General features: G+C 42.4%; 1 protein-coding gene across 2 annotated transcripts in view; it reads left to right on the top strand.

Moving 5' to 3' along the window:
• The window catches only part of LOC146060561 (UPF0462 protein C4orf33 homolog), a 43,967-nt gene that overhangs the window by 23,860 nt on the left and 1,940 nt on the right, over positions 1–18,167 (top strand). For both annotated transcript variants that reach the window (XM_083173925.1, XM_083173917.1), the window contains exons 3-5: positions 8,496–8,556; positions 10,911–10,962; positions 16,483–16,682. In XM_083173925.1, coding sequence (XP_083030051.1) covers positions 8,496–8,556; positions 10,911–10,962; positions 16,483–16,682 — 313 coding nt within the window. The remainder of the gene's footprint in view (positions 1–8,495; positions 8,557–10,910; positions 10,963–16,482; positions 16,683–18,167) is intronic.

Here is an 18,167-nt window from a genome sequence, read left to right as displayed (position 1 = left end):
TAAGTCCCAGCAAGCCTCCCCCCATATGCAGGGACTTGGCTAACTACATGTCCCAGCATGCAGGGTATTAAAGGGCCCTCTGGTACTTGTTGTTCTACAACAAAGCAAATACTCAATTAAAAGAAACATCTTAGAAAAATAAAACTTGAATTCTTCAATCACTCATATATACTTACATATTGGTTCCACCGTAGGCCCGTCCTCTTCTCCAGTAGAATCCATTAGGGTACCTGTAGATGGAAATTATAATCACCAACCAATCCACCATAGATCGTGTCCTCTTCAATTTATGTAGCATCCCAGGGGTTTGAATAACAAACCGAAAATCCCATATCCGTAATGAACTGGAGAATTGGACGGTGATGTCAGACACTGGATCCTCCCCAGCCAGTGAACCGTGGGCTCCAGCGACTATTTGCATAGGACTCCCATGTTAAAGTTTAACCTAGGCATCTATGATGGGAAAAACTGGGCTGCATTGGGGTATCGTGCTTCATCTGCCTGAAGCAGGCAAAACAAAATCCCTGATAAATCGTTACATATGCTGGCTTATTAGGGCTAATTAGATAGCTCCTCAAGAGCCTATTACTTGCGATCTGTAATTGCAGGTAATAGGATACCACTCTAAGTGGATGAGTGAGAGCTTTTCAGGTGCATAAACACATGAGATTTAGGCTATGCGCGATTTCCCTTGAACTACCTGGAGCCCAGAAACCACCGATATTGACTATACACACTGTGCGATTTTGACTGTAAGCTTTTTCCTATACTAGATCACAATATAGTCAAAATTGTACTGTCTGCACAGTCTATTTTTTGTTGCGATGCTGATCTCTGAGGTGGGGGGGACATCGCAACGGTGATATATGTGCTAAGTTTGATAACGATTTTGACTATATAAATATATCAAAATCGTTACCTCATTGCACCGTGTGTATGTACCATTAGTGTTACACTGTTTGTTGAAATGGTTGATGGTTTTGTTTTTGGCAAAGGTGATGTTTTGTCTTGTTACTTTTACCCTGTCAGTCGCTGACATGTTTTACATATAAACTTTAATCCTAATATTAATATTTTTCAAAAAGGAGAACAAAAAAGGTGCAAAGACAAACAAATTCTTATTAGAACATTAGCTAACATAACACATTGTACACAAGCTTGAAAGCTGATGGTCTCGATATCTAATGCAGGCTTCCATCCCTTACACAAATCACCAGCCTATCAAAGCTCACTTCTGTGCTGGAGGGAATGCAAGATTCGGTAATTGAAATGTCATTTGTTACAAACTCTTGGATCCATCAGAGCTTCCTAAATACCAGCTGTGCTAGAAAGTAGCTAAGCACATACAATACATATTATCCAATTTTGCAATAACAATTTTCTTAAAACTCTCTAACCGAGGACATTGTGTAAATCCACATTTTTAAATCTCCGTCTTTACATTATTAGCTGTTTATACACCATGTTCAATATTATTCAAAGTATTTAAATGATTGACAAATCCCCTGTACTGAATCCTCTTCGGTGAAAAAGATATGTGACAAGCTGTCACACAATGAGCTGTATGTGTTAAAGAGGAAACTGGGAATCTAACACTTCGCAAATTGATTTATATGTTTTTCTGCTAATTATATTGAAAACTAGTTGTGAAATGTTTGCATGGCAAACGTAATCACTAGTAAAGAAAAAGTGTTGTTTCTAGGCTTAGTTTAAATAACTAAAAAATAATGCATCAGCGATGTCCCAGATTTGCTGTCCTTTAGTAGCTTTATCAATTTCGGGCATTGCCCTTCGGACTTTCTAGGCCCCTCAACTTTTTAACCGAAATTATGGCGGCACAGCTCAGACGTTGGGGTCAGAATTCTGCCATTATTAACGGTGCAATAGATGTTGCAAAAAATATAAGAAAAAGGTAAGGTCCAGGCACATAGTGTTAGGAGCAAACAATATTTATCCACCAGGAAAATTACACAGCTTGAGCATTCAGGGCCTCAAGTATCAGCTTAAATTAACAGATAGACAAACGGTGATGATGTCACATCTTCGGAGTGTTCTATTGGTCCGTCCGCGCAAGGCATCCTGGATAGCTGGCTGCTGGTTGGATGGAAGCTCAGTTCTTTGTTTACAGCTACAGGGGTGCCAAGAAGGGGGGGGGGGGGCAGGTACAGTTTACCCAGGCCTTTCACTGGGGCCCGGGTCTGGACACACAGTTTTTTTATTTGGTGGTGAGTGCGCCGGAGTCAGCTTTTCAGCGGCAGCATTGGGAGTGTGGATGTGATTGGACATGCGCCGGCGTGGGGGCAGCAGCATCACAGAGGTCCTTCCACTCTCCACCCGCTGAGAGCCCGCCACATGACGTGGGAGTTTACTGTGGCTCAGCAACAGGAGGATAGTTAGGGTAGGTAGTTCATGGGTGCCGGAAGGAGCTGGGTCAGAGAGAGGCCACCACCCACTATGCAGAATACAGCCAGCCCCGGGATTGAAAAATGCCAATCCTGGGAATGATTCATTCAGCTTTTGGAATCCTGGAGTCCACATCCTGTTTAGCACCTCCTGATCTGTTATATCCCTGGTGCCTTTTTGTTCAGATGTTTGGGGCCAGTAATCCCCCTTCAACAAATTGACGTTGTCTGTAGAAAATAGAACTGCTACAAAATGAAATATAGTTTGACTCTGTACGGGAGTTCTAACTGTACAATTGCAGACATTCAAGACGTTTACCTTGTGTGAAATTGCTCTGTACTAATCTGCTGTCAATTGCCCCTGATGAAGTCAAGATATTGACGAAACACGTTGGGCCACCTACATCTTGTGCAAAAGACACATATTAAAAATAGTTATGTTTTATCATACATTGTATTCTATTTTGTGTTTAATGAATACATATTCGTATTGTGGAAATATGGGCGCACTCCAAACTTTCCCTCTTCTCATATATATATTATATAATTAAGGCCAATAGTGCAAATGGCAAACATTCAGGTGTGGTTTCAGGTGCACAACTGCAGCTTCAACTCCGTGGACTCCCAACCAGGGCTCCAGAAATGTAGATTGCTTTGTGAAAACAGAATGGAGGAGCACAGACTTAGTAAATCAGAAAAACAGTACTTTACTGTAACAATATGTTCACATACATCAGGGTTTGCAGTATCGCCTATGGTTTTATCAAGTCACCGGGTCAAGCCTGGGTATATCTCGGATCAGCTCCAAAGGCCGGGCACAGAGATCACTCTCACACCGATATCCGGCAGGACTGCACACATTGGTCAGGAAGCCACGCCCAACACGTTTTATCCGATTGGACTTCAGCATTTATTCACCATTCCTCCTTGCAGGGTGCCTGACTGCTCTTTTGTGTCGCCCCCCTCCCTTTTTTGATTTTTCACTAGACAATGCCGTCCTCTGAACTCAGGTTAGCTACCTCCCTAAAGTTGTCTCTAAGTTCCATATTAACAAAGAAATTGTGGTTCTGGTTTTTTTAATCACCAGACCTTTCCATAGACAATACCTCCATTGATATGGTCCATGCTCTTTAGATTTATGTGGATCATACTAATTCTTTCCGTTAATGACCTCTTTGTGTTGCATGGATTGCACAAGAGGGGCTGGCCTGCAAAACAATCTTTGGCTTGACTATTTCACTGGCATACACAAAGGCTGACCTCCCTTTTCCGAATGTGGTCACCGCTCATTCTACTCATTCTGTGGGTCCCTCGCAGATGGCTCGAACTGGCTATCTGTTGAACAATTGTGCAGAGCAGCCACATGGTCTTCCATCCACACCATTCTTAAGTCATACACCTTTGATACTGTTGCCTTTCAGAATGCTGCCTTTCGATGCCAGAATCTGCATACCACTCTGCTAGGGGCCGCTGCTTTCAGACATCACCATGGTAATCCCTGTGGAGACCTATACAATCTGAAGAAGAATATAACCGTTATGCTAGACTTACCTGTTAACTCTTTGGCAAGTATTCAATGCCGGTGCGAGCGGCCGGCGAGGGGGTTAAACTGCGAGGATCACAGAAAACCAGTGATCCTCGCAGTTTAACCCCCGCGCCGGCCGCTCGCACTATGCAACATTCCGGGGGAATCCTCGCTGTCACAGAACGGCGAGTATTCCCCTAAACTGCGAGAGCCGAGGCTAGTGCAGCAAACTCGCTGTAATTAGCCTCGATTCTCGCAGCTTTTGGAGGCACATTCGCAAATTCCCCCTCGCTCAAAAAACGGAGCGAATGTGACTGCGAGCAAAAAGTCCTGCTCGCAGTCACCGCTCGCCCACGGCATTGAATATATGCCTTTGAGTCATACTGTAGGGTCCAAAGGGTGCCTACCCTGATCAACTAGCTTCTATGGTTTTTTCCTTCTTGTTCACTATTTTCCACTTATATTCTGAGGGTAATTCTGTGCGCCATTCTTCCTTGTCCTCTATCCTGCTTCTGGCTTATTAATAAAAACTCTCTGGCCTGTGACAGGGGGCAGGGTATAAAGGAGCAGGGACCAATGCATCCTGGGACCAAGAGATTTTGATGTCCAGTCTGCTCCAACCACCTACACACTCCTTCGCATGGTAATCCCTGTGGATCGATGGACTTAGACATACCTTCGGTAACTTTTTTATCATAACTCTTCATTTTTTGGGCACACTAAATTAATTATAATAATGATACAGTGACACTTTTTGTCTTTTAGTGCTATGTAACTATTAAGTAAATGGCATGGACAGCAAGTGTATTATTAGTTGTTAAAACAATTACAGATATATTACATTACCATTGAATTGGATTATTACACTAATGTTCATTGTAAATGAAAGAAAGCAGTTTAACCTTGTAATATTACTATAAGTACTGTACATACTATACAAGCACAAAGCACTCAGACAGGCCTGCTTCAGCTTTATTTAATTGTTAAAAAATATAATTTCTTAAACTCTGTAATGATCAGTAACGGGTGTGTACGTGCCTCGCCGCCATGTCTGTGTACTAACCATCCAGTCATCCTTTGTCATCTGAATACGGCTCAGTGACACATAGCAATACATATTATAGCATGTGTACTCTGTAGTACATATAAGAAAAAAAATCTACTTGCACCACTGGTGGGGAGAGTGTCATAGTGCAATTTTGTGTCTGATGGGCATACAATGATATTGGGAATGGTCTGGATTTTCCCAACTAAAGGCTCTATGACAAGGCAAATTAGTTTTATACCTATTGTATCCTCAAGTAAGTTTTAGAAAGTGAGCCATTTAAATAAAGTATGGGCAACTGTTTACAGGTACTGCGTCAATTGAGGGTTGTATTGCCATAAGCCTGGCTTCTTGTAAGGATATATATATATATTCTTGGGCTTCTAAACCCATTAAATTATTTCAATTAAGACTATTCATTTTTATGGTCATGTCAATTGTTTGAAGTTATACTGGTATCGCATTGACATCAGCCGTGTAACATGCCGTAGCCTGTAATTGTAGAAACATATGAGATATGCATATAGAATTTGTGCTCTTGGACCTCACTAGAGGCCAGATTGCTGTGATCACAATCAGGAGGATTGTCAGTACATCTACATAAATATTTATCATTTCAATTACTTTACACCTAAAGTGGTCATACAGTAAACTCTAATGGGGCTATTTAACAATCAAAATCCCACTGCTTAACGAGAACACCTCTTAATGGCAGCATTCTTATTACACAGCAGTAAAGAATAACACATTTACTGTACAGCTACATCAATTACACTTGTCTTACAGCCCACTAGCAGCTTTGAATAAATGCATATTAAGTATTTCACATCCAGATAAAAATGAAACGTTTTGGTACTGGGACCAAATTAAACTTTTTAAATATAATTTAAAGACCCAGCACTACAGGAGTGAGCTACTATTTATCTGAGCATAGGGGAAAGCATTTTAATAGCGCTGCAATTTATGCCTTAGAATTAGTATAATACATTTCACTGGGACCTCTTTGCATCATAACACAATGAACAGGAGACTGTAAGCTGTCACAGGCACAGCCCCCTCTTTCCTTTTGTCTCCTCCATTAACACTCAGCATGTGTTCCTTTTTTTCTGTGTGATTGTACTTTGTGTGGTTTTTAATGTTGACTGGCTGGTGCTCTGTGGAGTCTTACAAATAAACAATGATGCTGATGCAGCACAATTCCAGTCAGGCATAATAGTGATGGTAACATTGATTGCTGACAGTGAGCTTGATTCATGGATGTTCGGTTGGTCCAGAATGCTGCCGTCGGTATAGTGAATGTCGGCATCCTGACCACCAGGAGGCTGAATGCATTCCGTTCCAATGTGGTTGAATCTAGCAATTATTTAGCAAATTGCAGTGCGGTCTATTGCAATCCTGTCCATTCCAGAAACACAACATTGCTTGCATTAGGCCATTTGCAGCTAGACTTAGGCCGAATGCAACTAAACGTATACACTCACTGCTGTCCTCTCACTGCTCGACTACTGCAACATTTTTCTCACTGGCCTCACTCCCCTCCAATCTGTCCTTAACTCCATGGCTAGACTTATCTGCCTTTCCCTCTACTTCTGTCACTCCCCTTACAACAAAATCTGCACTGGCTCCCATTCCCCTACAGAATCCTCTCAAAACTCCTCACATACAAGGCCACCTCTAATTCCATGGCTCCATACATCTCCAACCTCCTCTCCCTTCATACTTTCTCCCGGCCACTATGGTCAACCTTTGATGACCATCGCCTCTCATCTACCCTGATCACTGCTTCACATGCTCGAGTTCAAGATTTTTGCCATGCTGCACCCCTTGAATTGAACGCACTCCCCTGCTCCATTAGACTCTCCCCGACATAGCAAAGCTTGAAATGGGTACTGAAAACCCACCTATTCATCGAAGTGTACCCTTCTGCTGCATAACCTAGTCCTAACACTGCTCCTCCAACCCCCTGCCTCATTTCTTGACCATCTCTGCTTTGTTTACCTCCTGCCTTCAGGCCACCTCCCGCTTGCTTGCACCTCATGTTATCTGTCGCCCTTTCCCACTAGATTGTAAGCTCCTCAAAGCAGGACCCTTTTCTCTCTTGTTGTCAAAGCCCCCTTCTCACCTTTCACTTACAGCTCTCTCCTGCATCTGACATCTAAGCTGTAGTGCACTGTATATTGTATATTGCTCTTTGTTACCTGTACTCGATTTTTGTTATTTATTTACTGTAATGCTAAGCTCTGTCTCTGTATGGTGCCGTAAAACACTGGTGCTGCCTTATAAATAAAATGTAATAATAAAAATAATATTGCTAAATTTTTTAACCCCTGCATATCTTAAATCTTCTCTGCCAATTGGACAGCAACAAAACATTCCATGGGTGTGTTGTGGACATGTAGCAAGAGATCCCTTCTGCATATGCTAAGTACATTAGACAACAAACTCAGTCACATCTCTGACACTCAGCATGGGTTTGGTTTAACTGACATTAATGGTGGCTGCTCTCAACGATGGAGGACTGGCGCAGTGCAGGTGCATAGATACCTATAGTTACATACCACTTGGATACATATAGTTACACTGCACTTGTAGTGTTCATTCTAACACCCGCCATATTTGAAAACCCATGCAGTTCCTCTTCCCTGCCTGGGGTGTCGCTGTCTGCTGTAGTACTTCTAGCACAGTGTGGTCTGTATATCAACACTGATATGCAAACCAGACCTGTGCTAGAAACACCAGAGCAGACAGTGACACCCCAGGCAGGGAAGAAGAACTGCATGGGTTTTCCAATATAGCGGGTGCTAGAATGAACACTACACTTGCAGCACTCATCTCCAATTGTGTTTGTACTACTTGTGACTCAGAATCAGGCTCAGGGGACCTTATTCAGGTCTGTTGGGATGTGGATATTCGTTCACACGGTTCAAGGTTTTTGCAATGCGCATGCGCCGGGTGAGTGCGGCCACCACGAATAGACTGTTTGCCCGCTGCACGCACCCAACACTGCAGGCAGGGGGAGGGGAGGCATGGGGTTGCGGGCCGGGGTACTTGTCCATGGGAACTCCCAGCATTTCATGGCGTTCCCTCGAAAACACAGGCCGTTCCTATGGAAATTGCCAGGTAACATGGGCGCCAGGGGTCACCGCATGTCAGCTACCCACCCTTGCGCGTCACCCGGAATGAGGTTAGTCGAGAAAGGGCATTTAAAAGTGATTGGGGATTTAGGCATTACCCCTATGAATGTCTTTTCCTGTGCTGTGATAAGAGCCAGAAGATTTAAATTGGCAGGTGGTACAACCGGGAAAGGAAAAAGGGAGCATTGGTGTACATCGGACAAAGTAGGGCATAAATAAAGCAGGAGAAACATGTGGCAGATAGTAAAAGGGAACATGCATGAAGTCATCTAGTAAGGTGCAGTTACTAGACTTGTGTGTGTGCATTATGACTAACCTAAGATATTGTGTGTACTGTACAAATATTTTTCCTGCATCATGTAATTTTCTAATTATTATTATTTTTTAAGTGGTGGAGGCATTCTTCCTTAATAGCGAAAAGGAGCACTATCTAGAAGTTGAGCTTGGGCCGTAAGTACTTTTATATTTCTACTAAATGTTGAAAACATGTTGGGGGATAATTTAATAGAAAAAGAGATTCAGAAAGGGAGAGATTTTGTAAAATCTCCAGTTTTCTTAAAGCAGTAATCATTTACACTGCAAAACCAGTTAGTTTGAAGTCTAAATAATTGCTTTCTTACCAAATCTCTCACTTTCTGAATCTCTTATCCTATTAAATTTCACCCGTTTTCGCAATTGGCCAGTTGGCCAGTACTACAGCCTGAACTGCAGCCTTTATCAGCGCTAAATGGGAAATCCTGTTAAATCGATCACACACACAAAGGGAGGGTATTCATTGTGTGTCAATATTTCTGACATTTGTCACACACCTATTCAATACAGCTGTTTTCTGCCGCATTAAAGCCATTCAGATTTGACTTGTCAAAAAGTGGAATCTGCATTGTTGAAAATGTCCACTAGATTGTTGATTCTGTGGCCGTTTTCAACAATACACAGCCGTCCCGACTGTTAGAAATGTTCAGACAGTCGAAAACGAGATTAAATACAACTAATGTTTGCTCACTACATCCAGCTTAAAAATAGAATGCTGTATAAGTTAAACATATTTCTCCAGGAGGCTTTTCCACACTTGGTTAGTCGTGGTTTATTATAGCAGTGTTATGCCCTTGTCATCGTAAGTTAAGGTGAACTGACTTATGCAGCATTTAAAGAAAATGTACAGGTTGGTGAGTCAATTTTTCAAAGGGTTTCTTATATGAGCAGCACTGCTCACAGCACTGAGGTCATAGATTCGATTCCCACCATGGCCCTAACTGTGCAGAGGTTGTATATTCTCCCCGTGCTTGCATGGGTTTACTCCGGGCACTCTGGTTTCCTCCCACAATTCAAAATATGGGTTGTATGATTGAGTCATACAGCAGTGTTGGCCTGGGATTACAGGGTTGTATGTATGGAAACAACACATGTACATTTTGTTTGAATTGCAATAATCTTACCTGAAGAGATGAGTTTTAAGGAAATACACGGCTGTCCCGACTGTTCTCAGTATCCAGAGCAGGACTGCTGAGAGGCCTAAAATTCTTTACAGACCAGTCTAAAGACCTCATCTTGAGATGCATAACATTTTTCCACTGTAGAAAGATAATCCATTGACATCATTACATCTCTTGCTAGTGGTCAAGTTGCTTATTATTACAAATGGATGGATACATCTGTTCTTGTCTTCGGACCACATCTCCAGCATGCGTTTTATATACCACTGCCTCTGAGGTCTAGTGAGAAATGTGAACAGTGTAAATGTTAACCGGTACAAAATGTTAGATACCGGAATATCGGCAGAATTTGTTGTCAATGAAAATGTTGAGGTCTCTGACTGGAGTGGATTTTGGAGATGGTGTCTGGAATTCACTGGCCTAATATAATTCCTGCTAATGAGATATGGGATGATGTTTAACTAGAGTCAGATTTAATATAAATGTATCTAACCCCTGATGTCCTAAGCAGAACTGCCGATAGTTGATAAACGACGCACTATTGGCGAGATCATTAATTTCTGATTTTTAAACATGTTTAATATTTCTAAATCCCTGACCCAAACCTATCTAATTTATGATTCACAACGGTTTGAATGTGTCCATGTGATTATGGTTGACATTTTGGGGCTGATTCTGGTTGACTCGGTACGCTACGAGGATCGCAGCTTCAGAGTGCCAGAGAGCCACCCCGCCCCCCACCACCACCACCAACATGGCATTCATTCTGAGATAGTAGAAATAGAATGCGCTGCACAGTCTATTTCTACATTCAATTTCAATGCCGCGGAATCAGGTGAAAAGTGCCCAAATCGGACAAGTGTACGGCCAGCTTTAGAGTATGCACCTGCATTTTCTTTGTTCTGTGTGGCAAATATTCAAATGTAGTAACCTATTTTATTTCAACTTAAATTTAACTGGCTTATATTTGATGATATTCTCCTTGGATCTCTCTGAGTCGCACAGGAAGTTAGACGAACCATAGGTTGAAAAAATCTAAATTGTTCTTTATGTTTTTAAATTTGCTGACTTGAACAATCCTCTGCAGAATATTGAAATTAGGCTAATTTAAGGACCATAAACCACACATTGGTTTTTAGTTTACACATTAAAAGCAGAAGGCGGCTTAGGGAAAGTTCTGTCTGAATGTTTTTTAATCTTCAGAATGACGGAGCAGTGCCGGCTGATCATTATGCAGTTATGCAGGTGCTGCTCTTTGCGCGGCATGAGAACAATCATACCTGCATATGTACGTCTTCTCAGTGGTAGAACTTAAGTATTTATACTAGAAATCACTCAAGTGTACACTATTGTGTCATTTTATTCTTGCAGACACGGGCATCATTTGGTGCTGCTGCTTTCACAACGCAGGAATATTTGGAAGGTAAGTGAGGATTGTGGTTTTACAGAAGACTCCGAACCTGCTGAGCTGCCTGAAATGTGAATCATAAACATTTAAAAACAGCAGAAAATCAGGTCCTCAACTCGGCACCGCAGAAGAGAAAATGAGCTACCTGGAGCATCATCTGCCTTCTCTTTCCCCGTCCTTTCATTCATAGTCTTTGCCTGCCAAGCGGCCATTTAATAAAATGAAATTTCTAATTAAAGCTGGCATGTTCTGCACAACACAGTTGTCAGCTATAAAACAGGAGGGCGGGCGAAGATTAGGGATAATACAGTTTAGAAACCTTTAGCTTCATCCTTTCTTTTTAACTCCATGAATAATTAGTGGTGATTTGCCAAATATAGAATGTGCGTGCACTCCACAGCTCTTGGCTTCATCACAGAATGATTATATCTAATTGATAATTTGAACAGAGTGTTAAGTGCATCTGTATAACCCCATAAGTAATGAGAACCTCACAAGCATTGACGGAAATTTAATTTGAACTTCTAGCGCTGTTTATGCAGAAAAAAGCTCCATAACACAAATAAAACATATAGAAATGACTGGAATATTCCCAGTGCAGCAAAACAGTGTTCTGATTATCTCAGGCTGGCTGTGCTTAATAGAGCTGAAGGCAGACACCACATTTTATTTGTAATGTGTATATTTTACGGGGAAAAGTCTTGTATTCATGTATTTAGTTTCTATAATGGTGCTATAGTATTGTTTCTCCTCTCTTACACATAGGGGTTTAATCTGTTTGGTACGGTGGGACCGTATACGGGCGGATCTTTTTTTTTTTTTCATCTGCGCATGCGTAGCTTTCGCAATGCGCATGTGCGGCGACCTCACACCGTTCACGGACGGGTCTCTCCGTGCGAAAAAACCTGTCCGCAAGAGCACGGTCATTGTGGGCGGCATGTGGGCGTTTTTATGGGAGCGGCCGGAATAATGAGGAAAACTGGGCATAAACATGGGCATACATGGGGGTGTGCACACAAAATGCACGGTGCCACAACCGCCTCAATCGGCGAACGCACCGTGCATTTTGGACCAAAAACAGGCGGACGCCAAAGATAGCTCCAGACCACCCCTAGAGATACCGTATAAGAGCGGACACCTGGGTCTGCTAATTAACGCGGATTACTACTCAAACACATACACCTGAATGTAATAAGCAATGCTGCAGCCTATTAAGTGAAAACCGATATTTCACTACCTGCAAGCCACACACAGCCCTCAAACACATTGGAAGCGTATCTTTCTACACTTCTCAACATGTAAAGGTTGGTTTAATTTTAGGTAATATTCATTCTAAGACCTGCTTATATATGTCAAGGTAGTTATTTTATAACCATCTACACCCAATCAGAAAGTGTTTTTGTATACTTTAAAAAGCAGGGCACTCAATTCACAGAAGTCGACATGTGTCAACTTTTTCACTGTAACACAAACAAACCAGACATAAACCACGTCTAAGAGCAACAATGATGTTTTTGGGCTAAATTTCTACTTGCAATGTGGCGTACGCTCAGATATACGGAAGGTGTCGTGTGAAAATGGACGAGATCCGTCCGTGCACTTTGGCGTACGCTCTGATGTACGCCAGGTATCGGTGGCTAAGAGGGAGATCTGTCCATACACGGTGGCGTACGCTCAAGTGTAAGCCACTCCCCATTGTCGGTGTTTGTGACTGTCCGTGTGCGGCTGTTCTGTGGCGGACTTACGCTCACCGTGAGTGTACGGAAAACGTACGGTGTGACGGACCGTACATACGTTTCACCGTACCAAACAGAATAACCCCCATATTCTCTTCACTTTATCCTAGTGCTGTTTTGTCAGTAGTAATAATGTGCTAATGCAATTTACTTGCCCTAGTGGGTTGGAAATATTGGTGACGTGTGTTGTGGTATATGATGTAAATGTGTGATGGTTACTAAGGGGGCGATTCAGACCTGATCACTCAGGTCTGCACAGTGCTGTTATCCATGATGACGGGGAAGCCCCTGAAACTGTTGGACAATAAAGGACGATTATAACAAGTCTGCAGAGTGCCACCTTACTTGCAAGCCTATTGTGGGCTCCGCCTACCATCCAGGAGGGCACTGCAGCATTTAGGGAAGTAATAGATTTTGGGCAGCACAGATGGTGTAATAGTTAGCATTACTGCCTCACAGCGCTGAGGTCATGGGTTCAATACCCACCATGGCCCTTTATATTCTCCCCGTGTTTGCGTGGGTTTTCTCCGGGTACTCCGGTTTCCTCCCACAATCAAAAAATATTCTGGTAGGCAAATTGGCTCCCAACAAAAATTAACCGTAGAATGCCTGTCTGTGCTCTACTGGGGCAGGGATTGATGTGAATGTTCAACTATACTCTGTAAAGTGCTACGGAATATGTATGCGCTATATAAGAAACTGGGTACTTGTGGAGTATCACGGCTCCCATCGTATGCCATATGTAGTGGCATACGATGGCATACGATGCGATGCGATGTTTTACCGATTTTTCATCATTTTTGCTCAAAAATCGTATGCCATCGTATGCCATATGTAGTGGCATACGATGCGATACGATGTTTTACCGATTTTTGAGCATTTTAGCTCAAAAATCGTATGCGATCACATCGGATGCCATCCGATGCGATGCGATGGCACCCGATTTTGCACTGAAATGCATCAGAATGCATTGAAATGTGTATTAAACTAGTGAAATGCCCCCAAATGCCATTTTTCATAGTGCACCACCTCCACTATCAACGTCAACCCGAAGCGTGGCGAGCGCAGCGAGCCCACGAGGGGCGGCGGTACGCGTCCTACGACCTTTTCATACCCCCACTATCCACGTCGGCGTGGAGTTGAGAATAGAATGGTGTGGCGAGCGCAGCGAGCCACCGAGCCCGAAGCGTGGCGAGCGCACGCGGATACCTGTGAAGCCCGCGAGGGGACGCGTATAGCTGTGAAGGTATCCGCGTCCCCTCGCGGGGCTCGCCACGCTTCGGGCTCGGTGGCTCGCTGCGCTCGCCACACTATTCTATTCTCAACTCCACGCCGACGTGGATAGTGGGGGTATGAAAAGGTCGTAGGACGCGTAACGCCGCCCCTCGCGGGCTCGCTGCGCTCGCCACGCTTCGGGTTCACGTTGATAGTGGGGGTGGTCCACTATGAAAAATGCCATTTGGGGGCATTTCACAAGTTTAATACACATTTCAATGCATTCTGATGCATTTCAGTGCAAAATCGGGTGCGATCGCATCGCATGCGATGCAATGCGATTTTTAGCATACGATCTGTATACGATGCAGGTCGTGGGAGCCGTGATACTCCACAAGTACCAGAAACTGTTAATAAATAAATATACTTGGAGTGCCGGACTATGGACTGGCACTCCAAGAGACAAACTATAGTTACTGCCGCTGGTGCCCTTCGTAGGCAAATCTGCTTGTAAACCTTAGGGCAGGCATGTCCAATCTATGGCCCTACAGCTATTGTGAAACTAGTCCCATCATGCTGTTAATGGCGATTAAATACGACCAGAGTGACAATAAGTGAAAAGCGCAGGTTACGTAATAAGTCCGCAACCTGCGTACCCTTTATACCTAACTACGTGCGAACAAAACGTTAGCGCAGCGTAGCGTACCTTTATTGTATTTTGTACACCAAGAACCAATACCTTAATAAGAGATTCCTTCGCAGTACTTTGTCTCTAATCTGCGAATATACCTTAAAGGACAGTGTCCGTAATATACCTTATCGCTATTATGCGAATAAACAGACACGACCACTGAATAGAAATAAGGAGATAAGAACTCCGCAAAAAGGTTGTATTTAAGTCCCTAATGGACAAAAGGGGGTTACAGAAGTAAGAAAATACAGGTATAACAAAAGATACGATATGCTAACAATAAATACTAAACAAGCTCTGCTAGGGGGAAAGAATACAGATACAAGACACAACCAGCCAACAATACAATAAGTATAAATACCGTTAATGCAACCGTTACCCGTCTCATCAAATATGCGAAGTGCAGTCCGGTCAGAGCTCACTATCGTTCAGGGCTGAACTATAGTCCGGTAGAAAAGTCAGGGGAAGGTAGATGTGCCGAAGAGACCGTGGCTGCTCTGGGTCGCCTATCTTATAGGGTCAGAAAGGGGAGGTCAAAGGCCGTTCTCATTGGTCGGAGGTCGTATGTCAGGTCAGCTGTGATTGGGGGGTAAGATGATACACCTGGTTTGGCTAGGTCCAGGGGAGTGAACTTTAAGAGTCCTTTGTTTGTTGGTTTCGGCGTCAGCAGTGATAAGAACCGGTTTCATCTAGATTCCTTTGTTACATACTTAAAAACAGAAACTGTCCCTGGAATATGGATTATGTCCATAACTATCGAGCCGTGTATATTGCGAAATATTCGTAATGACCGGAATACTTTGCACAATGAACGGAACGGTACTAAACATGATACAGTCAGATGTATGCAGGGCTAACTAAGCTATGTGTGGCGTTCTAAACCTTTAACTATATTTTATTTAGTGTCAGTATGTTATTATGAATTTATGTGTGATAGTATGGCTACTCTTCTGGTCCACTTTGTCACACATACTCGGGTATGGAAACTTTATTTGCGCAACTCTGCGAACCAAAATGGCGGCCATACTATCCTAAAATGGCGTGTGTATAACTAGACTTCCACAATGCCTTGCTACAGTTTTGCTATAAAGGAATGCTAAAACTATGGCAAGGCATGCTGAGATGTGTAGTTTCACAACAGCTGGAGGGCCACAGTTTGGACATGCCTGCCTTAGGGTATCCCAATATACTGTAGCAGCATATGGGTGGTGGAACTCAGCATAGACAGGGAGAGACTTATCCCCTGCTAGTCAACGTTTCAATATTTTACCTGTGAAAATAGTAAAACAATGAAATGTTGACTAGCAGGGGATAAGTCTCTTGTTAATGCTGAGTGCCGCCGGCTACCTGCTGATATATATAGATAGCTAGATTTTTTTTTTTTTAGTCGGTTTATTAAGTAAAATAAAATGAGATATTAAGTACCAGGTTTAAAAAAAATCACCATCTTCATTTTAAACAGATAATACAAATACAAGATGATCTGTTAATGGCGTGCATGGAGGTTCTAAAAAAAGCAGCGTCGGCTAATTGAAGTTGCAGATGAAGTTGTACTAGATTTCTTTACATGCTTAATAAATTCATCCCAATTTATTCTCAGTGTCCTTGTAATCGGAATACTATATTAGACTTGTCTGTTCTACATTAAGTAGTCATAATCTAAACAGGATTACCTGTGGTTATATACATATATGTATATTCTCCTTGAGTTACAGAACCTCAGGGGACCACTGTGCAACGATGTGTGTTAACATGTTACATTTGTCTTTGTCATAAGGAGACTTTGTCCTTCACGCACTTGCATACAGGCTATATGTAGAAATAATGCAAACCAACACTTTTTGTGAGTCCCTTAGGATGAGTTTATAATATCCTGGTTTATTTCATACACAGGAGTGTCTACCACTGTCCTTCCAAGCGTCCACTACAGAGGTGACATGGAGAGGTAGTGCACTCCTTCCCTGGGAATACTTCCCTCCTTCGGTAGACCGATTTAATGCCTATGCAATCCATGGTTCTGGCTTGAAGAGAACCTACGAGGCACTTTATCCTGTGCCTGAAAAGGAAGTACATGTGGGTCAGCAACCTGATTTGTAAGTAAAATAATTGTGCTGCAAGTATTGATGTGGACAACTTTTTTTATTATGTAAAAAGGAATGATTGATCTCACTCCACAATAGACTGAAGGCAATTCTAGTAACAAGGGAAACAAAAGAGGCTGCCTGAGCTGAAATGCAGTTACCGTGCAGGCTTTTGATTACTAATTGTAGGCATTTGACAAAGTTGTTTGCGATAGTCATGATTTCAACAAAATTGTTTACTGCTAAAAGCAGTTTGTAAAGTAGCTTTCAAAGCAGTTACAACATTTATTTTGCAGAAGTTCTGAAGCAATGATACAATAATTGTTCCTTAACGCGTAAAATGGAGAATTAACCACATATGTCCTTGACATAGATAATTTATAGTAAATTCACGACTTTACAAATCTAGTATATTCTGACAATATTTCCAACCCTGTAGCTACTTACATGCACAATGTTAGCATGTTACAGCCGTCCTCGCACACTCCCGTATGTGGGTTCATAGTAGTAACTGTTTTATAATCTGTGTTGTCACAGAAATAACCAGCACAGCACAAGTGAAGAAACTGTATTAGAATTCATCTAAGCAGCATGAACCATATAAGTCACATGTCCAAGTGCAAAGTGCAAACATTAGCAGCATGTGTACTTCACAAGCTCCATAGGCAGCAGAAAGCAGTTCAACAACAGCATGAAATGGCAGACTTTAGTAGCAGCATAATCCAAGCTGCATTAAAAGCATGGTATTAGCAGCCTTTTGGGAGCGTAATGCCAGCAGCCCAACAGCTGTTTTGGTGTTCCCACGCACCTTCTTCACGGGGCACAGAAGGACATAATACTGCATCAGACAAGCCAACTTACTGTGCACAAATTGATCACACCTGCTGGAGTGCTAAAACCGCCCGCTCAATAACTTCCTGCAGTGCCTGACATGCAGCCAGCATGAGACATGCTTAGTGGTTCCTCTTAGAATAGGTTTAATTCAGCAGTACACCATTTTTATGTGAAAACGCAACCCTGTGGCGTTTATGGTGTAGTATTTTTATTTCAATATAACACACCACATAAAAGAAAATCAAAAACTCGTATTTGCAACTGTTAATACAGGAATATCAAGCTGCTTGGACATGGTCTTACAGTCTCCATCCTTTAGGTACTTGTCATCATTTTCTTTGTGATCTCCTCAGACAACTCTTTGCTTTCTCTGACATGTTCAGTGTGGTGCGCATGGTGATACCAAGCAGCAGAGTGAATACATTTGTCCACTTAAATAGGCCAAAAACCTGATTAGAATATTAAAGATGTGTGTGAGGCTAATTCAAGAAAGCAATTAGTTTGAAATATCACTATAATCAAGTTATTTGTTGTCATTGCTAATGCTGCACATGTGCTATACAATTATCTGGCTGATCTGCCTGATATCCACAGATCACCCAAATGATTGAACACTGTATACACATGACCAATCAGAAATATGCAATATTTTGAAGTTAAAAG

This window comes from Crinia signifera, chromosome 1, assembly GCF_055691185.1.
Source record: "Crinia signifera chromosome 1, ASM5569118v1, whole genome shotgun sequence".
Classification (NCBI taxonomy): Eukaryota; Metazoa; Chordata; class Amphibia; order Anura; family Myobatrachidae; genus Crinia; species Crinia signifera.
This window is presented reverse-complemented; position numbering and strand designations above follow the sequence as displayed.